This window comes from Hemicordylus capensis, chromosome 3, assembly GCF_027244095.1.
Source record: "Hemicordylus capensis ecotype Gifberg chromosome 3, rHemCap1.1.pri, whole genome shotgun sequence".
In the NCBI taxonomy this organism is placed as follows: Eukaryota; Metazoa; Chordata; class Lepidosauria; order Squamata; family Cordylidae; genus Hemicordylus; species Hemicordylus capensis.
This window is the reverse complement of record NC_069659.1, coordinates 102,041,886-102,064,231: the sequence shown is the minus strand read 5'-3', so window position 1 is coordinate 102,064,231 and position 22,346 is coordinate 102,041,886. Positions and strand designations below refer to the sequence as shown.

The 22,346-nt window shown below is 41.6% G+C and overlaps 1 protein-coding gene and 1 long non-coding RNA gene across 12 annotated transcripts in view; one reads left to right on the top strand and one right to left on the bottom strand.

The window, feature by feature from the left end:
• Positions 1 to 1,063: 1,063 nt before the first annotated feature.
• OTC (ornithine transcarbamylase) overlaps positions 1,064 to 22,346 on the top strand; it is a 65,388-nt gene continuing 44,105 nt past the window's right edge. For 10 of the 11 annotated variants that reach the window (XR_008318694.1, XR_008318693.1, XR_008318692.1 and 7 more), the window contains exons 1-8: positions 1,064 to 1,284; positions 4,064 to 4,202; positions 5,787 to 5,868; positions 10,884 to 10,971; positions 15,615 to 15,768; positions 18,801 to 18,923; positions 21,447 to 21,500; positions 21,583 to 21,732. Coding sequence is in view for 1 of the 11 variants with exons in the window: in XM_053305309.1 (XP_053161284.1) it covers positions 1,208 to 1,284; positions 4,064 to 4,202; positions 5,787 to 5,868; positions 10,884 to 10,971; positions 15,615 to 15,768; positions 18,801 to 18,923; positions 21,447 to 21,500; positions 21,583 to 21,732 (867 nt within the window). In the remaining 10 variants the exon portion in view is untranslated. The remainder of the gene's footprint in view (positions 1,285 to 4,063; positions 4,203 to 5,786; positions 5,869 to 10,883; positions 10,972 to 15,614; positions 15,769 to 18,800; positions 18,924 to 21,446; positions 21,501 to 21,582; positions 21,733 to 22,346) is intronic. The other variant, XR_008318695.1, reaches the window with a different exon arrangement.
• Positions 16,599 to 22,346, bottom strand: part of LOC128349276 (uncharacterized) — a 32,338-nt gene continuing 26,590 nt past the window's right edge. Inside the window, exons 2-3 of the long non-coding RNA XR_008318696.1 lie at positions 19,214 to 19,349; positions 16,599 to 17,819 (exon numbers count right to left, since the gene is read on the bottom strand). This is a non-coding gene — a long non-coding RNA (uncharacterized LOC128349276). The remainder of the gene's footprint in view (positions 17,820 to 19,213; positions 19,350 to 22,346) is intronic.

Here is a 22,346-nt window from a genome sequence, read left to right as displayed (position 1 = left end):
AATAACAAGAAAAAGAAATTTCAGACTCTTATACATATCAAAAACATTATAAATCAAATCCAGAAAATGGGAACAAGGTTTGACCCTTAGGGATACTGTAATTTATAAAAGGTTCCCAAACAGACATGAATGACTCAGTAAATACACCATGCACACCATGCACATAAGCTGAGACTTTCAAAATTAAAGCATAATCCCACACTTTCAGGAACCTTTCATTTGAAGAGGGAATTTCTGAAACACGCCAATTAGCAGCATATATTATTTTAGCTGCTGTAATCATATACAAAAACAACTCATTTAATTTAGCAGGGATGTAAAATTTCATCATACTTAAAAGGAAAATTTCTGGAAGAAAGGGAATCTTAACCTCTATAATTTGTTCAATTTTCATATGAATTTGTTTCCAAAACATTTGAGCTTTATCACAGGTCCACTACATATGATAAAATGAGCCTAAATGTGAATTACATTTCCAGCATTTCTTAGAGAAGGAGCCATCTATTTTGTTAATAGTCAAAGGAGTTATATACCACCTGAAAAACATTTTGTACCAATTTTCTCTTAAATTGGTGCACAAAGTAAATTTAATATTCTTTCCCCATTGGTATTCCCAGTCAGAAATATTGATCGATCTGTTGAAGTTCTACATCCATTTAATCATGCATTCTTTAATCTGCTCAGTCTCTGTCTCATACTTCAGCAACAATTTGTAAATTCTTCCTAACAAATGATCAGTATGTCGGGTGATTAATTCTTCAAAGTCAGTCAGATCTCTAAGTTTCCCACCTCACAATACTGCTTTCTTGTTTTAATAATCAACATCTCATTAGAAGAAGAAAAGGAACACTCCTGCTTTTCCACCATGAGAACAGTGGAAAGGGACATTCCTGCTGTCCTCACTAGCTTGGAAATAGCCAAACACAGATTTTACTGTGATGTCTTATCCTAGTCCCTCATGGTTATGTCACAATTTATAGGTTGTTTACAGTCCTCCTCATTTATGACACTAATCTATAGTATTTGCATAAGGTTACATACCATGGTAGCCCTGAGCAGGTCTCACAATTGTGTTAGAGATAACACTGCCTCATGACTGTTTTACCTTTGCTCTTTCACTGAAAGGGATGCCATTCCCTCTTTCATCTAGCTCTAGTTAGGTGGGTTGTTGTTTTTCACTAGTACGAAACATTAGCACTAAATAAGTATGCTGTTTAATTTTAGGTCTCTATTCAACGCTAGGAATCTCAACAAGATCAGCAAGCATCTGGTGCGATGTATTTGGTAAGTGTTTCATCTAAATACTTCACCATATCAGAGCTGCAAGGGATATCCTGGGCTATCGAGCCCAATTCCTAGCAGCTGCAAGATTTCTCAGATAGGTAACTATCTCTTCCTCCGTTGCTTAGCAGCATTCATTCATAAGCCTGGAAGCTAAAGCAAACAAATTCCATAGGAAAATTAGTATGTCAGAGCAATTACTGTGATTTGCTTTCCCTCTGTAGATGCCAATTTTATGCATCCATGGAAGAATTTTAAATGTGCATTTCAGTCCCAATAGACATTTGTCCTATTATTTACAAATGTCTAACCTCTTTTGCTCTTTGGTGTAGTGGTCAGCAAAGACCTTTGAGAAAAAACATAGAGACTATATATTTATATAGTATCCTATATAATAAAAGGCTAAGTGAGTGGCCGTGGCTTTGGAACGTTGGGGATCTGCGTCCCTGCCTCCCTGGGCTGTTCTGGGCCTGCGCGAAGCGCAGGCCCAGAAGAGCCCAAGGGACACAGGACCTCAGACACCAGTGTCCCACAGCCATGGGCGGCCATTAGCCGGTGTGTGGCGGCGGGGGAAAGTGGCCGAGGCGGCGGCGGAGCCGCCGCCTCAGCCATGAGCTGCGGCACGGCGAGAGGAGGCCGAGGCAACCAGAAGCGGCCGCCCTGAAAAAGGCGAGGGCAATGGCGGCGGGGGAAGACCGAGACGGGGGACAGGGAAGCTGGGCGAGGTGGCGGCGAAGCCGCCAACGAGGCCCCCGCCCGCTCACAGCCGTCGCCGCCGCCTGCTCACCCGCCCTCCCAGCTGCCCAAAATGAAGCTGGGCGAGGTGGCAGCGAAGCCGCCAAGGAGGCTCCCGCCCGCTCACAGCCGCCGCCGCCTGCTCACCCGCCCTCCCAGCTGCCCAAAATCACCTTCCCCGCTCCCCCCCAAAAAAGATTAAGGGCCAAAATGGCCCATGAGAAGGTGGCCGCCCCCGCCTATCGCCCTCCCAGCTGTTGAAGACCACCTTACCCGCTCCAGCCCGAGGGAAAATAGAGGAGCTCACGAGCAGAGCTCCTCTCTGTGCTAAGTCACTGCTCAAACTGCCGCTATGGACGCAAAGGACGCCTATTGCGTCCATTGCGACAGTATAGGCAGCAGCTTAACACAGAGAATAGCTCTGTTTCCGAGTTCCTCTCTTCTCCTTCGGGCTGGAGCGGGTAAGGTGGGCTCCGGCAGCTGGGTGCGCGGGAGGGCGATAGGCGGGGGCGGCCACCTTCTCATGGGCCATTTTGGCCGTTATTCATCCACCACCACCCCCAAAAAAGTAAAAGCAAAATAAGGAAGAACAAAAACAGAGACAACAACAAAACAAAAAACAAAAAGAGAGAGGGGACAAGGGGGGAAAAAGAGACAGAAAGAGAGAGAGAGAGACAGAAAAGACGGGATAGAAAGCTAGCGCCCGTTATCATAACGGGCTTAAAAATACTAGTATTATATATTATAATAGGCCATCGGTTAAACTGGATCCACTAATTATTTCATTAAATGTCTTTCATTGTTTTCAGTGGTATGATAAACTATTGAAAAGGACTTGTTAGTAGCAGCAAATGTTATTAACAACACTGGAAGGCTTCTGAAAACAGGCAACATTTCTGAATGATATTCTTAGAATCCTTAGATATCACACATACAGAAGAAGAAACATGGGGGGGAAATGGTGAAATCACAGATATGGAAGAATGGATAGATATTTACGTAGAAAAGAAATGGTGTTTGTAAATTGATTTTTTATTGAATTGACTCATTTTATTATTGCAGGGAGCATTATAGAGAAGTATCACTGGAAATAATGCTTTTGTACCTCTAATGGAAATAGATAAAACATTTTCAAATGACTCACAACCAGTGGTCCCTCTAATTTTTTTCATCTCTCTGCTGAATGAATTTTGTTCTGGGTGGCAGTATTTATTTATTTATTAGATTTATATACCACCCTTCCAAAATGGCTCAGTATCAAGGCAGTGTATGCACAACTGCATTCAGAATGGGGCCTTCCTGGTTCAACCTGAGCAGGATCTAAAATTGTCAGAGATGCAAGTTTTGGGCAGTGTAATAATAATAATAATATAATAAACTGAATGGACATCCAAAAACTTGTGAGCGTGTGCACGTCTTAGAGGGAACAGTGCTCACAACCAATTATTAATATATTAGCAAAAATAACTCATTATGATTGATAGGGACTGTGAGTGCCCATCATCATGATGAAAGTGGTACAGGATGCAGGTGAGAGGAGGAGGAGGGAAGTAAGATGTATTGCAGGGGAGGCTGCACCACAAGATAGTATGATCTCTGTGCAAGAGTTGCACACTTCAAAAAGAAAGAATGCACCACATTACTTCCCTCTATTGGAGTAAATTCATTCAAATGGGAGAGCAAAAAGGCTGCACTTGGGGACTCCACAGAGAAGAGCAAAACCTGACCTGATTATCACTTCTGAGTTGTGTGTTCAGGTTTTGCTCCCAGAACTCCATTCACTGCTTTTCAACAAAAAAAAGTTCTCAAAGTGAAAATTCTCAAAGTTCACATAGCAGAAGGAATGAGAGGATGGTTCCCTGTCCCAAAGGGCTCACAATCTGAAAATAAACACAAAGGGGACACCACCAGCAGCCACTGGGAAAAACAGTATGCTGGGTTGAATAGGGACAGTTGCTAAAGATATGAGAGTCATCACTTCAAAAGATGCCAAGTTAGCAGGAAATAATGTAACGGTCTGTCTCTTCCTTTTACCACTATCAACTAGGCTTGGGCCACCTACTAAATCTTCCATTCAGTTGAAAGGTCTTGACCTCTTGACTTTGCAAAATTATACAGCTGAAGAAATCAAATATTTGCTTTGGGTGTCATCAGATCTGAAAGAAAGAATCAAGCACAAAGGGGAGGTATGCAAGATTTTCAGTGTGAAATCAGTGTGAAAATGAAATCTTACTTTCATGTCTTTTATTGTGTTTTATCCCTATAAAGATGTTTGTGATTTACCATAAATTTGTTCTTTTGCTTTTAAATTTTGGTTTTTAGCTCTTGTGTGCTGATAAGAATCAGTTCTCCATGTGCTGAGCAAGTACCGATGTACCAATAGGGTGCTGTTAAACCATTTTTTGGTTTTTTAAAATATATTTTCTTGTTTATGTTATGGCAAAGTACAACTAAATCCCATCTTTTCATCCTTTGACTGTAATAATTCACAAAATAAAGGATTCTTATAATGGCCATGAATGCCAACTTGGAATGTGATTTCTTTATAGAGGAGTGGGGAGGGGAGGAGAGGAAGAGAGGAGAGGAGCAGCCAGTGTGATATTCAGTGTAAAGTGGGGGTTGTCTTCAATGTAAGGAAGGTTATGTTTGAGAGCAAACATTTAACATACACATTTCCAGAGCAGTTTACAAGCAAATACACATCAGCAATAAAATTCAAACAATTGCACATCTGATCAGAGTTAAAATAAATTAATGCAGGGACAGGGATTCTCAAGCAGCTTATCCTAACTTAAAATTACTGGGAAGAATTAATTGATGTTACTGTAATTTGAATACATTTTAGCAGTCCAAGGTATAGCTGATGCTGAATTTACAAACAAACAAATATTTATATACCGCTTTTCAACAAAAGTTTCCAAAGTGGTTTACATAGAGAAATAATAAATAAATAAGATGGCTCCCTGTCACAATCTTAAAAACACACACCATGAGATAGACACCAGCAACAGTCACTGGAAGTACTGTTCTGGAGCTGGCTAGGGCCAGTTACTCTCCGCCTGCTAAATAAAGAGAACCACCATGTTCAGAAGGTGCCTCTTTGCCCAGTTAGCAGGGGTAATTTAGTGGATTTAAACGAAAACAAGGGGCGTAAATTACGTGTAACCAAGTCTTGTCCTACATGCATCCATAGCCTTCAGATGAGCAGAGCTAGCAATGCATGGGAGTGGCAGCAGGAGGGGAATTCCCCATGCAGAAGAACACACTACAAGATGGGAAAGAAGCAGTGGCTGGATAATCCCCCCAGTTGTGTAATTATTAAAGTATTAAATTTGACAAAGGAGAACATTATTGTCTTAGAGTTAAACAAATCTTTAAAATAAGTTTTTAAAAGAATCAAAGTAAAACCCAAAAATGAAATGTGAATGTTTTCAAAATTCAGCTCGGTATTCTGAAGTTTTACCGGGTATTAAACACAGGCAAACTTTTCAATTCTGCAATAACACCTTTGTAACAATGCCCACTCTAGGCCTATTTAAACACTAGGCAGTCATCCAGGACCTCAATGCCAATTTTTGCTGTCCAAGACTTGGGGATGTTGGGGACACAATTCTTTTATTGGTAGCCCATTAAGAAGCTGGATATCCTAAATCACAGTCATCTAGAACTGACACAGTGACTACTTTTATTACTGACTGTAAAGCAAAATAGATTCAAAAGGTTCATTGCGCATACTAGTGTGACACACACATCATTTCTCTTCTTTTCAGTATTTGCCTTTGCTACAAGGAAAATCTTTAGCCATGATTTTTGAGAAAAGAAGTACAAGAACTAGATTATCTACAGAGACAGGTAAATACAGGCCAAAAGGTTGTGACAGTAAATAAAGTAAATTCTCTGTAGGGTATTTCTCTTTATACAATGAAAAATGTAATTTGTTTTCAGAGCAATAATAAGAGTAAAACAGGCAAGGGGTGGCGAATTCAGAATAAATGACCATTTACTTTAAAAACCAACATTACTAATTCTAATTATTTCTAATTCAGTCTTAGCTCTTTGAGAGCTTAAATCAAGTAAAAACAGACATTATAACAGGAAATAATGAGTACAGTACAGCCAAAATTAATCAAATGGACTTAAAAGTGCTTATCTTTGGCTGGATCGTGCCTTATATGCTTAGGTGTACACAAATGTTATCTGTTTGTGGGCTCTAAATAAACATTCTGTGTAGAAATTCATTGCTGTATTATCTAGTACTAGCTGAACCTGTGCAGAGCATCTGTGCACTAGGACTTTGTTGCTCTCCTTGACCGCTCACCTGGCCATCACAGCCCCTGCTTTATTGCTCATTGTCAGCCACCCATTCTCACTCGCCCCCTCCCCGCTGCTTGCTTGCTCACCCACTCGCTCCTCACTTCTCTCTCACTCGCTTGCCCCCTCCCTGCCGCTCTCTCTCTCACTCCCTTCTCGCTCTCGCACTCAACTCTCCTCACTGCTTGCTCACTCACTCACCCCCTTCTCGCTGCCCACTTGCTCACTCACCCCCTCCCTGCTGCTCACTCCTTCCCCACCACTCATCCCCTCCCCACTGCTTGCTCACTCACTCACCCCTCCCCACCACTTGCTCATTCACTTACCCCTCCCTGCTGCTCGCTCACTCACTCACCCCCTACCTGCTCCTCTTTCCTATCTGCATATGGAACCCCCACTGCGCAATCTCCTTGGTGCGTCTGCTCTGTTACCTCCGATTGGTATAGCACTGTGTGGGCGGGGCTTGCCACGTAAAACCTTAATGTATTATATATAGAGATGTTTTAATGTATTTTTACTGCACTGTATTTTACTGAGAACCATTTGTCTGTGAATATGCAAGTTTTCAAGCTTTCAACATCCACAAATGGTTTTCTGTTTTAGCTGATGAAAGGTTCTCTGCAGCTGAAAATCTTGCAGATTCTTAAACCAACAGAAGCTGGTCTAATCTATTATTGACTCATGAACTGTCAGTTTTGTACTTCAGTTCAGAAATCTTTAAACTGTTTACATATAAGACAGAAGAAAGAAATCAACTCTATTTTTAATGGATAATTGAAAGGAAGTCTGATAATTCTAAGCACTTGAATGCCTTATCCATGACCCACACAAAAATATTTATTCTTATTTTGAACACAAATTGTACTCATTAGGTATGATGAAAATATACTAAGCCAGGCTATTGATCCATCCAACCAGTAAGTATGGTTTATTTGGACTGAGCTTCTTCAGCTGGAGGATATTCACACATGGCTTTATGCCTTGGGTATCTGAAGAGCAAATCTGCTTCACAGCAGATTCGCAAGATGTTTAATTTGGGGCATTAGATGGACAGTTTACATAGTGTCGGCTCTTCGCCACAATCCCTGGCAGATATTTTTCCTGAGCATTCCCACCAGCTGGTCCTGGGTTTTTCCTCCAACCAATCCTTGTAGTGGAGGTGGTGAAAGGACTTTTTTTTTTTTTTGCTAGTTTGACAGCATTGCAGAAGAACAGCATGACAGTTGCCAAGGGATCAAACAGCAAAATGCTTAACCCGAGCCTGTCAAATCTGACCCAAATCTTTGCTGAATTTTAGAATGAACTTGCCTTTGTGAGTAAATGCCTTCATCACCTCATGTCCCGTCCCACCCCCAAGCATACATCCCAGAGGCAGGGAAGTTTAAAGTAGAAACCATTGCTTTCTCTTTCATTAAGAAAAATGCAGATGAATCAGCTAAAACCAAAAAGGGCTCAGTTTACATGAGGCTGTAGCCTCCATTCTGCATATCTAAAGCCTATGTTAAGACCCACATGCTGCAGTTTGTGCTTGCATTTAAATCAGGAATGTCTCCCTCCCTCTCCCCTGGACTCCCTCCACAGAATTTCACCAATCTGCTAAAAAACCCTTTCCCCTCCCCCAGCACTTGCAATTGCATATACTCAGAGCAGACCATAGTCACCATACCCAACAGCTGTCAAACTCCCTTTCATTGAATTTTGAAAAACACCGAGTTTTGAAAAACACCACTCCACTCATCAAGGGAAAACATAACAGGTTCCCTATTTTTAAAAAGCCACTGGAAACAGAGGATGATTTTGAGTTGGACATAAATCAGGATAAGCCAGAATGAGCAGCCTCGATTCAGAGGAAAACAGAGCTGTGTCTGTATTGGTCCCCGATAGCCTGAAGGGACTTCGAAGAAAAGGCAGCTGATATGTGGACTCACACTCTCCATCCAGAAGGAGATTCGAACCCAAAGCCATGTGTGTAAAGCCTCCAGGAGATACCAGTGATTGAACCAAGAACTTTCTGCATGCAAAACGTGCTCTGCTGCTGAGCTATGGCTATTTCCTGTATATCCAAAGTTGCAAAATTCACCATGAGCATGTTTATGGATATACTTAATTGCAGCACGTTATGGCATAGTGCTGTAGGGTAGATGAGGCTGCAAAGAACAAATTTCTGCTTGTATCAGAGATGCAAGACTTCTGTTTATTTGGTGATTCCAAAGAACAGGGCACCGAAGAAGTAAGAGGGTCAATTTATTAAGCAAACTGGTTCTAAGAACCATTAAAAATCTTATTTTTCAGAAGCACTGGCTTATATTGCAGTTTCTTTTTTGTTTCCCCCACATGCTTATTACCAGAACTTCTTTATGAATTTTAATCATTAAAAACAAACAAGCATTGTAGCTAGATCAGCTGTTGAATAACAATTGACAGAAATCTGTTAAGTTAAAAACTTTAAAGCTTTAATCTTATGGCCATAGCTGTGGTGCCATCTGCTGGTGAGAAAGAATTAAGCAAAGTTGCAAAGATCTTTGATACTTTAAGACACATTTTGGATAACAAAATGATATCCATATTTTATCCCAACATATATTCTTCTCCTTTGTGACTGAAAAGAATGCTTTATCTCAGTAAAATGCTATGAACATATGGTATTCCCAGAAAATATTTTGACAGCATTGATTTGCATGGTGTTATACTAGACATTGGCTTTCTTTTCCTTTATTACAATTCAGAGGTGATGATAATTTATTGTATTTTAGTAGTTTATTTTACTTAAAAAGTACCCCAAAGATGTATACATTAAAGCACAGTAAATAACAATAAAATATAAACCATTACAGTACTACAGAATACAGTGCAGAAATGTAATTCCCTACAGATGGAGCTATAGCATCTGCTTTGTGTGCAGATGTTTCCAAGTTCAATCCCTGGTATCTCCATGTGGGGCTGGGAAAGATAGATTCCTGCCTGAAACCTTGGAGAACCGCTGCCAGTCAAGGTAGACAAAGCTAGATGGACCAACTGTCTGACTCAGTATAAGGCAGCTTCCTATATTCCTCTTTTACCCAATTGATTGATTGATTGATTGATTAAGTGCAGTCAATTCGGTGTCAACTCATAGTGACTACATAGATATATTCTCTCCAAGATGATCTGTCTTCAACTTGGCCTTTAAGGTCTCTCAGTGGTGGCATTCATTGCTGTTGTAATCAAGTCCATCCACCTTGCTGCTGGTTGTCCTCTTATCTTTCCTTCAACTTTTCCCAGCATCCCAAGGGAGCTGGGTCTTCACATAATGTGTCCAAAGTATGAAAGTTTGAGCCTGGTCATTTGTGCCTCGAGTGAAAATTCTGGATTGATTTGTTCTATGATCCATTTAGTTGTTTTCCTGGCTGTCCATGGTATCCTCAAAAGACTTCTCCAACACCAAAGTTCAAAAGCGTCAACACTTTTTCTATCTTGCTTCTTCAAAGTCAGCTTTCACATCCATAGAGTGTCATGGGAAAAACCATGGTTCGAATGATTCTAATCTTTGTAGGTATAGACACGTCACGGCATCTAAATATCCTTTCCAACCTCCTTATAAAACAGCCATAGAGAGCTGTTTTTGGCCATTACAAACAAGCGTCAATATTATGGCATGAAGTTTATACTGAGTCAGGCCATCTAGCTCAGCACTGTCTACATTGACTGGCAGCAGTTCTTCATGGCCTGGGGTAAGAGTCTTTCCTGGCCCCAACTAGAGATGCCAAGAATTGAACCTGGAACCTTCTCCATTCAAAGCATGTGTTTTGCCACTGAGCTACAGTTGCAGGGGAGTAACCGCAGGAGAGAGGGCATGCCCTCAACTCCTGCCTGTGTCTTCCAGCGGCATCTGGTGGGCCACTGTGTGAAACAGGATGCTGGTCTAGATGGGCCTTGGGACTGATCCAGCAAGGCTGTTCTTATGTTCTTATCTCCAAGTGCACTCCTCTTTGCGCACTTCCTGCACAACAGGCAGTATGGAGACTTATGCCTGTCCCACCCCATGGTGAGGTACAAGAGTGCCACACTGCAACTCATCCACTGTGGAAGGGATCATAGCATCAGGCCATGCAACTCATAATAAAATTGTAAGATTGTCAGTTTCCTTTGTTCTTGCCTATGCTTTTAGCCAGTATCGTGGTGAGAGCATGACATTTAGGTGGAGAGAACTCTGAAAACCTAACAGCAGCATTGTTTAATAAATCAACAAGAAAAATATAAACAGGGCCTCTCATTTTTAAAGAAATGCCTGAAATCTTTGGTACTACTGAAATTCTGCATAAAAGGCAATAATTATCCTACTGTGGTTCCCACGTAGGAATGCCATGGCTTCTTTCTAGTGAAGCTCTTACTATTAGCTACATGAGAGGTAGAAATGCAGCCAGTGAAATTTTCTCCATAACTGCATCAGGTGAAGTTTGATATGCAGAATTTCAGCTCTGATGGGCAGTGAATTACTGGCCTTAAAGTAATTACCTTAAAGTAATACCTAGGCTGCATTGCATCACTAAAACTTGTAAGCATTATATCTACTTTAGGATTTGCTCTCCTTGGAGGACATCCTTGTTTCCTCACAGCAGAAGACATTCACCTGGGTGTTAATGAAAGCATCGCTGACACGGCCCGGTTTGTAGTACATCTTGTGACTGTTCCATTTCTTTTGTATGGTGAAAGTATTAACATTGCTTGAATACCTCAGCTTTCAAAACTTAGGATGTGTAAAGATGTACATCATTTTGTGGTGAACCTGTCGTGGAAACACACTCACTGTGTTTTGTTTAGACATACATACAGTCTTCGCTCATGGATTTAACTCAGAGGAAACTGGTTTTATGTGTTTAATGCAGAAACTAGCTGTGTAGAGTTGATGGCAAGAAAACTTGCATATCACTAACTCTCTCTACACACAGTGCTTTAAACATAAAACATGGCAGTCTGCCTAGAGCATGGGAGCTGGAGAAAAAAAATACTATGGAATCAGTGTTTAGTTAATTGTTTGATGACTTACGAAGTCTGAAGGAAGTTGAGCTCCACTTGCAAGAGAAAAAAATGGCAGTTAGTCCTGATTTGCATGTATGCATCTTTAATGTAGCTCAATTTTACTATGTGCTAGGAGAATGAAATCCACTTGAAAAGGACCTGGAAGGAATACATCCCCTCGGGGACATTTTCCTGCAAGTGAATGGTCCTTCTTCTTGAGTTGCAGAAGAAGAAACACAGCTAGTTTCCAACTTCTTTGTGTGTCCCCCAGGGCTTTTTCCTTTGTTGTAGAACAGCAAGGAATGTCAGCAAACATCTCTAAGACATTAAATCAAACAATTATTTCATGCTTTATAGAAATGAGCACACTCTAACCAAAGTTAGGCTCTTTATTTCAATGAGAGGGAGGAGAGCATAATTAATAGCACAATCCTATACATTTTTAATCATAACTACAACAAATATTCATATAGTCACTTTTCAGCAAAGGTTTCCAAAGCGGTTTACATAGAGAAATAATAAATAAACAAGATGGCTCCCTGTCCCCAAAGGGCTCACAATCTAAAGTCTCATTATATTAAATGGAACATCATGTTCCATAATGTGCATTTAGGATTGTAGCATTAATCTCTTCAACTGAGATCAATAAAACATTAAGGTGCTCCTCTTTTGGTTGAATGGTGCCTGTATGTTTTCACTTCTCCAGTTCTTCTTGCTTTAGTTGAAGCATGTTAAATATCTGGGTTACAGCAACAATCCTTTTTCAGTTTCCCCCTCCCTCCCCACAAATATGCCACAAATATGTAACATGCTTTATAAATTAAAACCCTTTTTTGCTTTACTGATCTGTCTAAAACCAGTATGCTATTATTTATATGAAATTCTAGAAGGCAATACATTTGCAGCCTTGTATGCTGTTTTGTTTCTCTATTTCCCTTAAAGCCACAGAAAGATTAGGGTAAAAGAGATTATGCAGTTTCTCAGCTGCTCACTAGAAAGATTAGGCTGCGTTGTAAAGACCCATTCCAGAGGAGCAGCAATATTAATCTGTTACAGCAAGAACAGAGTCTTGTGGTATCAAAGAGTGATAGACTTCAGACCTGTTCACATTAACATATGGGTGTGGTTTGGTGCAGGGGGCAGATTTCCTCCCCCTGTTGCAGACAGACGAGCAGAGACTCCATTTGGCTCTGCAAACCCTGCACCCAGACAACTGAAGCATCTGGGCCTCCACGGCAAAAATAGGGAGCTGGGTCCCTATTTGAAAAATAGAATTGAAATATTGTCCCATAATGCATTTTGACATCTGTACACTAGGGATGTGAACGGAACCGACGGGGGCCGGTTCAACGGCAGGGAGGATAGGCTTTAAGGGTGGGGGTGGGTGCACTTACCCCCCACCAAATTTCCCCCGCCAGTGTGCAAGTCCTTAAGAGCCTGTCGGGGTGGCAACATACCTCCCTGCTGCCCCATGCCACCGTTTACCAGATGTAGCCAGAATTAGGAAATGCAACTGCATGTATCGCTTGCGCGCACACACACACACATTGCATGTATGTGATGTGTGGAACGTGCACGAGTGAGCAAGCAACACACGCAGTTGCACTTCCTACTTTTGGCTACATCCAGTAAATGGTGGCACAGGGCGGCACAGAGGTATGGTGCCACCCCGATGGGCTCAAGAACTAGTGTGCTAATGGGGGAAATTGGGGGGGGGGTCAGCGCACCCATTCCTGCTCTTAAAGACATCCCCCTCCTGCCACTGAACCTTTGAGCTGGTGAGGGATTCGAACTGGTTCTGAGGCCTGTAAAAGGCCCTCCAAACCAGTTCATGCACATCCCTACTGTACACTGGGAACCCTCATTACATCATTAGCTGGCCTCTGATTATCGGAGAAGGGGTAAGAGGCAGGCCCAGCCCTATTGAAGGCATTGCGGGGAAAGGACCATAGTGTGCTTTGCAGATTCATCCCTGGAGCAGCTGTGAATTCAGGGTAGAGACCCACCAATTGATTGTATGGCTAGGTTACTTATAGCAAAACTCTTGCCTGGTGGCATCATGCTGATCGTACCTTGAAAAGGTGGACAAAAGGGACAAAGCCCAGGATGCATCATTGTCCTAATCAAATTTGCTGGGTGTGCTTCCTTCCAGTACAAAGGGTGTATAGGTCCAAGAGACGTGTGTAGGGCACGTAATGGGCACATCAGAGTTTATCTTGTGTCTTTTTAGAATCCCTTGGGAGTGATTAAGAATGTTAACAAGCTTGTTTCCCATGCCTTGAGCCATCCATTAACATGCTCCTTAGCAGAGGAGATGACCTGCTACCTTTTATCACTCCTTCCTGAGGAGGTGATATCTTGACCTGATCCATTGTGCCAAAATAGGGAGAATACTTGGCTATACTTGAAAAGTATTCCAAGAATTCTTGGGATACTTTAAAAGAATAGTGCTTGATTCAATCAGATCTACTCTGACTTCCGCACCTGAAAGCAATCAAGGGGGCAGCACAGGGAGGTCTTCCTGTAGTCCCAAAATTAAACTTGACCTGAGAGCCACCTTTCCCCAGGCTACACATCACACCAGGTGACATGCCCTATGAGTTAGCTCATGTGAACCTATTAGAGATCTCACAGTCCCATGGGATCTGAGCAGCAAAATGTGGGAACTACAAGCCTGTAGCCCCAAGCCAGATATAGGGGTGTTCCGGGGAGCTCCCAAACAGACTCTCTTGGTAACAGATTGTGCTGCCAATCTTAGTCTTTAAAAGTGGCACAAGACTCTTTAGTGTAAAGACTATTATCTGCATTTATGTGAGTGCCTCACTTGTCCTCTGATAAAAAGGAGACATGCTATACCTGCTATACCTTTTTATTGCATTCTAAAAGATTAAATCATTGTAGTTTTATATAAGCAGTCTCTTATTTTAGCTCGGTTATCTGCATGTTTTTTAACACTCCAATATGAACTTTGCTATGGTAACAACTGAAAGATAAACGGGAGGGGGGGATTAATCAAGCTGGGAAGGGAAACAGTATCATAAACGTATTGGTTCCAGGTTTTGGAGGGCCTTCAGACAAGGCATTTTCCCTGGGCTCCATCCTCCTAGCTCCCTTTGCCTCTCACTGCTGCTGTTGTTGCTCCTCCTCACCCCCGTTACCTACTCACTTGTAAAAGAGGGAGCTGGCAAGAAGTGAGCATTCAGTGGAGCAGCCCCTCCTCTTCCTCTTTTTGCTTCCTCTGGGCTAGAGGGAAAGGGTAGGCAAGCAGGTGGGTAACAATGGTGAGGAGGAGGAGGAGGAGGAGCAGAGTCCAGGGGCTCCGCTGGTTGGATAAGAAGCCATTTGGTTAAGTTCTTGGATAATGGATATAAGAAGTTAGTCTAGCATACTTTCTGGCAGAAATCTGAAATCATGAAATCCAGTCTTCAGTCTAGTTTCTGTATGACCATTCTCCATAAATTTTAAACAAATATAGATATCTACAACTTGTGATTGCAGTTATCCAGTATGAAGTTATCTATCTAAGTGATCAGTGGAAATTGCTGTTTTCAGTTGATAATTTTCTTTATACTATAAATTCCATGTTTGGGACAATCGGAAGTTACAAATCGTTTTCACTGGACAGTTTGTGTTGCAAAGAGACAAGGAATAATGGCTGTCATCCAGTACAGCCTACTGATAGTGTGGCAGGAAATGGCTCTCCACGCGAAGGAGAGCTTTCCTAGCTGTGCTCTGGCGGCATAACCTTGAGTGTAGTTGCTGGGTTGAACTTCAACACTTTGCACGATATCCCTGTGGGTTATGCAGCTTTCCGGGATTTATTTTCGGGTGACACAGAACATTTCTGAAGGCAGTGCAGGGCACTGAAATTCATCCCCTCCTGCTGCATTTGAGGCTGCATGACCAGAGCGCTGGTGAGGAAGCTCTCTGTTCATTGCACAAGCGTATCTTCCTGCCATGCTACTGGTAGACTACACTGGATGTCAGCTAGTGTTTTAATTTCTTGTATTGTCTGGATTGCACAATAAAAGTCTTACTTTCTTTATGCTTGTTTGACATTTTGAGGTCCTTTTTAAATCCTCCATTTCAGATAAAATGCAGTATGTATTTTTGTCAAGCACGTATATATTAATTTTTAAAAATAGTTAAAATATGCATTTAAATTAGTTGGGCAGGCACTGTGAATTATCTAGGCAGCAGAAACTATCCAATTCATTATTTTTACTGCCCTAATTTTTAGCGATATATTTTGAAGGATAAACTTGGATATCTGCTTTACTTTTCTCTAGAGTACTGTCAACTATGACAGATGCAATCCTGGCTCGAGTTTATAAACACTCTACTCTGGAGGTGTTGGCGAAAGAGGCCTCGATCCCAGTGGTAAATGGACTCTCTGATTCTGACCATCCTATCCAGATTTTAGCTGATTACCTTACACTTCAGGTAACATCATTCTGTTTCCTGATTAATATCACAACTTTTAGCAAACTAAATCAATCTATTATATATTTTGAAGAATTTCTTTGTACAAAATAAAGTCATACTTTCCAATGACCTACCGATACCAAATTTTGCATAAATAATCCTGCCACTGAAATTAGCTGAATGCACTACTTTTTACACCTGAATATCACACCTGAAAGGTTTAAATAATTTTTCTTGGTATTTTTTAATATGAAATTCTGAATATCATACTTCCCACTTACCTTCAGATACCCAGTGGGTCCACAAGAACATGATATGCATATGCAGCAAACATGTAAAGTAAGAACAACAGCTGTGTATTGTTCCTTAAACACTCACATACATGAGCCTGGGAGCCATGACTGGGCTGCGGTTCCCAACATGTGTACATGAGTGTTGAAGGGCACAAACCCTAGACATCCACAGCTGTTGTGTACACTGTGGGAAGCAGCAGTGTACTTGCAACCGATGCATTTGCTGCGTTAAATGTGGAGCCACTTCTTTGAGTTGGGGAATTGCATAGCTGTGATGGGCACTCTTCAGTATACATGAAGGAGACACAAAGTGTTAATGCAGGAAACCAAAAGCTGTGGGAGCCCTGCCTTGTATATAGGTTTTTCTTTCCATGCATTCATACTCCACAATTGTGTTTTCCCCCTACTATAAGTATTGTTCAGGAGCTGAGAGAAAGAACTACACAGTCATGGAGGAGAAGGGGCCCTGCATAGAAATGAGGTGCTCATGCTCTGAGAAGCTGATGTTCACTCAGCCTTTGTGAGCTGCTGAGAAAGCATGAGTCCTAACAGAAACAGAAACACCATGAGTCAGAAAGAGAGAAATCGTGGATTCATTATGATACACAGAGAAATAAATCACTGTCGCCTGCTCTTTTTGTCTGATCAGACCCCTGCCTTTAGAATGTATTTTATCACCCAGAATTGGCAGGTGTTTTTTTTGAAGTGACAAGTGACTCATGGCTCTTATGTAAGAGTTCGCTGCCTGCTAGCTGTGCTGGCACTTATCCCACTGCCAGTTACCTCCTGGGAATACCTGCTTAGAGAACACAATAGTTACTTCTTGTTGGAAATGGAGTTCCAGTGACATCAACCTTTTGTACTGACTATCCCACAGTGACCACTAGGGGCATTGGGAGTAGAAGTAGTCAATGAAGGTCTCCTTGCCTGTCCCTGCTTGCCTCTACTCTATGGCCCCTTCTTTGACTTCTCAGGTACTTGCTGTAGTGAGCCAGTCCTCTTCCTTTCCTCCTAGAGATAAGATAGAAACATCTCTCTCTCTCTCTTTCCCTACCGATTCATTATGTAGCTAGTAGATAGGATTAGGTCTTTCCTATCCTAATGTATTTCACCAGTAAACTAGTTTAGTATTAGACTCTACAGTGATCTCCATGCATATTCCTTAGATCGCTGCAGCAACTAAACTCCACACTCTGTAACTGGAATGGTAGCTTTCCTTGGCACTCTGCAAGAATACTTTGTACTTTCCCCAGAGTGAAAGATAAATAATCATAAAAACCCCCAAACCTCTGTCCTGAGAGCTATTTATAGTCCATATTTCTTTTTGTCTAAAAGAGCCTTCGAGGGAAAGGAAGGGAACTAAACACTGTCAGGCAGCAAGTGCTGCCTGGAAGTGAGAGGGGGAAGACTGGAGTAGGCCTTCTGGCAACTGGGCCACGCCCCCTTTGCACATGACATCATGCACAATGGGGGCTCCAGCGGCCCTTTTCCTTGGTGGCCTGGGTTCTTTGAACCCATTTGCTCAATGGTGGCTCTGCCCCCAATCACATCTCCCCTTAACTGCCTTTTTAAAAAAAACTAAAAGACTCCCAGTGTTGTAGCCTTCCTTTGTAGAAAAGATGCTCCAGCCTCTTGATCATATTGGTTTGCCTTTTTCTGAACTTTTCCAGCTCTGCAATATAGCTTCATTTAGCTTCTGTGGCTCAGAAGGGCAGACATGACAGATGAGTGCTAATACTTGACTTCCATTTATCTTCTGAACCATGTCCATTCCCTCTAGAGTGATTAGAGAGAGAGATAGTAAATATTTGGTTGTTTAGATAGAAGATTATTAGCCATATTTGGGGCTATTATCATAGCCCCAGCTCTCCCGTCCCTACAAATTTTTGCACCAAGAAAAGCCATATTCTTTAATCTGAATACTTTATGGAAATGAAAACAATTGTGCATGTATTAGTTTGTTTTGCATACTCGATTCTGCTTCTAAATGATATCAAATAGAATAAGGAACTATAAAGATCATGCAAGACCCAGCCCCGATTGCCCGAATTGCTCAGGTCTCCTCTGGCTTTTGAGATTTCACTTTCAAACTTCCCCCCACAGCTAAGGGAAGAAGAAAGCTATAAACCTGCTTTGTTTGTTTGTTTGGGGTTTTGTTTTGTTTTGTTTGTTTGTTTTGCTTAAATGAATGTTGCAATTCATTGTATGGTGAATTCTTCAGCTGATATCTATGTGGCATTAGTGTGCTGCAGTCACAGACACATGAAATATACACACAACCATAGCTATATATTTCTTGGTATTATTCTAGGAACATTTACAGCTTTCCTGCTGCACCAGGCAGGATCAAGTTGGGCAATAATATCTGTCTGTCTTTCTAAACTCACACTGTAGGTGTATATATTGCTGCAATAGAAATATAATGCCATCATAATCAATTATTATTAGTTCAGTTTTATTTCTTTTAGCCATAGGCCATAACTAAAATGCTCCAATTTATATGAGAAGGTAGAATATCATATGCTAATATACGCAAACAATTCACTGACCCTTGGTTATAATAATTATACTGTATCTGGCAAAGAGACCACTGGGAGGGTGGTCAAGCATCACCACCAAAACTAGACTACAGTTATGGTCAAAGATACAATTCATAGTTGACAAGTACTTACTTCTGAAGATAAGTGCGTTATTTTGACAGCATTGGCCTGATTGGCTGTTGCCTTCTCACTGTTACTGTGATTTTTCATTGGCTAGGAACACTATGGGTCTTTGAGTGGATTGACACTAAGCTGGATAGGTGATGGAAATAATGTCCTGAACTCAATTATGTTGAGTGCTGCTAAGTTTGGGATGAATCTGCATATTGCTACTCCAAAGGTAAGAAAATCTTGTTTGGGGAGAGAGGAGGTTAAATTCTCTAAGGCCTAAATGTTGTGTTTTTACAAACTTTGCTTAAAGCGGCAAAATGTTACACAGGATAGTATGTGGCTCTAAACAGGACTGCATAATAGACTCTTACCTAAAGGAAAGTAATAGAAACATACCTTAAGTGTCTGGCCTAATTATATGCATATATGAGAGTGCAAAACCAAATTATTTTTTCTTTGGAAGTACATTTTGAATATCTTAATGAGACCTTTAGTCATGCTATCCTTCACTTTACTTACAGTTTAGGTGTGAAGTTGTCAAAAGTCACTCTGATGGAAAGTCCTTGACTCCTTGACTGAAAGGCAAGGGGACTATGATGAGTGCAGTTTCAGTTCCTAGCTTCTGTCTAACCTTCTGTCTTCTCACTCTAGGAATCTGGGAAGAGAGACGGTTAGACAGAAGCCAGGAGTTGAAACTGCACTCTGGCTATGAAAACGCTGCAACCCCCCACCCCTACCCCATCTATGTCGTCTGGGACACAGATCCCAGGAATCAACAGAGCCATTTCACAAAAGCCTGGATTTTTCTTGAGTAAAGTATGTGGCAGCTGGGTGGGCGGGGGGGAGCAGATGCTATGCTAGGGAATCATGAGGGCAAGGATCAAAAATGAAATTGCTAATATTATAATGCCCTTATACAAATCTATGGTGTGGCCTGATTTGGAATGCTATCTACAGTTCCAGTCACTACATCTTAAAAAGGTCCTTGTAGAGCTACAAAAAGGGCAGAAAAGGGCAATCAAAATGATCAGGGGTAGCAGCTGCAGCATTTAGAGGTTTTTCATTTAGGAAAAAGGGGATACATGGTAGAGATTTATAAAATTACACATGATGTGGAGAAAGTGGGCAGAGTTTTTCTTCCTCTTTCACAACACTAGAACCAGAGGCCTTCCCATGAAATTGATTGGCAGTACTGTAGATTTAGGATAGACAAAAGAAAATACTTCTTTACACAGTACATAACTGATCAGTGGAATTTGCTGCTGCAAGATGTAGTGATGGCCACTGACTTGGTGTCTTTAAAGGGGGATTAGACCATTTTATGGAGAAAAGGTCTATCAATAACTACTAATCCTTATGGTTATGTGCTACTTCTAGGTTCAGAAGCTTTATGACTCTGAATATTAGTTCAGAGGCAGCAATGGCAGGAGAGAGGTATGCCTTCATCTCCTGCTTGTGGGCTTCCCAGAGACATCTAGTTGGCCACTGTGGGAAACAAGATGCTGAACTCAACAGGCTTTTGCTCGAAATCCACAGGAGTGTTCTTATGTTATGTTATCCTCATGAACATCTCCTGAACTCAAGAAATGCCTGTGCTGGAGATGTGAAAAGAGGCTAGAAATAATCACAGCTTTACTAAGAACAGAACAAAAGTGAACAATTTTGACTGTTGGTTTTGCACAGCAGGTTATGTAATTTAGATGGTTTGAGGATTTGATGCTTGGATTGTTTTGATTCATTTTTTAAAACCTTTCTAAAGCCCCAGTCTGATTTGTTCTGGCAATTAGCTAGAGATTAAGGGTGCGACTAGATATGACAGTGACAGGGCCTAACCCACGTCCTGCTGATTTCTGTTAAAGTAGAGAGATGGAGGGAAGACTGAAAGTGCAGCATGGACAGGTGGAAGAGAGAAGCTGACTCCTCCTCCCATTCCATCCCTTTCTCCCTGAAACTGCTTCTTCCAAGATGCATAGCCATGTTAGTGTGTCATAGCAAAAACAAAAAGAAGACCTCTGGATGAACACATTTATTGGAGCACACACTTTTGTGGAGTGCATTGTTGTTCATGAAAGCTTATGCTACAATAAATGTGATCATATTTAAAGTACTATGAGACTTGTGGATTTTGTGTCTTTCTGGTCAATTTCTCCTCGCAGGGATTACTTCTGGTCACAGAGTCCTACAGGAGAAACACAACTGGGCAGAAATTATTGAAAGTGCAGGGCTGGAAAAAGGATTCAGATTCACCCACCTATCCTCTCTACTCTTTTAATCTTCCCCACTCCCTAATTTATCAGAGCCAACCCATTTTGACATATGGTTCTACCATTGTCATATCTAGCTTGGCCATAAGCACTTGGTTTTAGATACAGTACACCTATATTGGGCAGCAGCGCATCTCATACTGCATGGGAGTTGGCAATGGTAAACCCCCCAGCATTCTACCAAAGAAACCACAGGGCTCTGTGGGCGCCAGGAGTCGAAATCGACTCGACAGCACACTTTACTTTACACATTACTTTTTTCAGTAGCTGCTCCTTTAAGATTTAGGAGACAATTTCCAAAGCTTATATCTGTTTCAGGTCAACAGAACTTTCCAGTCCTAAACACATTGCCAAAACAGTGTTGTGCTATAGGCTGTGGATATCCATACGACAATGCATTATGGGAAAATTTGGGAATGTACATATTTTTCAGCCAATACATGTAGCAAAACTGGAATACACTGTAACATTCTTAACTGTCTTGACAGGGTTTTGAACCAGATCCCATGGTAACCAAAATAGCTGAAGAGTATTCTGTAAAGGTAGGAGCATGAGATTTTAAAAGATGGTTTCTTCTCTATGCCACGTGAATTAACCTCAGTTCTTCTGCTTTGTTCACATTAGTACTCCACCAAATTGTTTCTTACAACGGACCCTTTTGAAGCTGCCAGAGGAGCCAATGTTTTAATCACAGATACATGGATAAGCATGGGGCAGGAAGAAGAAAAACAGAAGAGACTGAAGGCTTTCCAGGGTTTTCAGATCACAATGCAGGTAAAATACATAGGCATTTAAAAAAATTATTATGTGATGTGTAGACTACAAATCAAAACAACCCACTCGGGGCCACCCTGGTGCCCCCCCCCCCACGTGGAGTTATAAGGCTACTGAGATCCCCATTATTTCCTATGGGGAAAAGCTTAAAGATGTGCCAAATTCAATTAAAAAAAAAAATCACCCCTTTGCCCATTTTCTTTGAAATTTGGGTGGTAGCTTCCACCCATTGGGCACTACCACCCACCCCCCTCTTTTGCCCCAGAACCCATTTTTTTTGCCCCAAATCGATTCTGATTCAGATTTAGAAAATTTGGGTACAAAACAAATCCGGGGTGATTCCGGGGGGGGGGAATTCGGACCCAAAACAATTTGGGGGTGATTCGATTTGAGTACAAATCAAATTTTTAAAAATCAATTTGTGCACATCTCTACTAGCCACCCTGCCTCAAGTAAATGCAGTGAGACTCACCTTTATCTGTTCTGGCACTAAACCTAGGGGCACAGTAGCTCCTGAGTGATGGAAGGAATGTCACAGCTACTCAATATTGTGGAGTCCCAGCACAGTAAACAAGAAAGTCCCAGCTGGCCCCACCAGCACTCAGCCTCTGCGA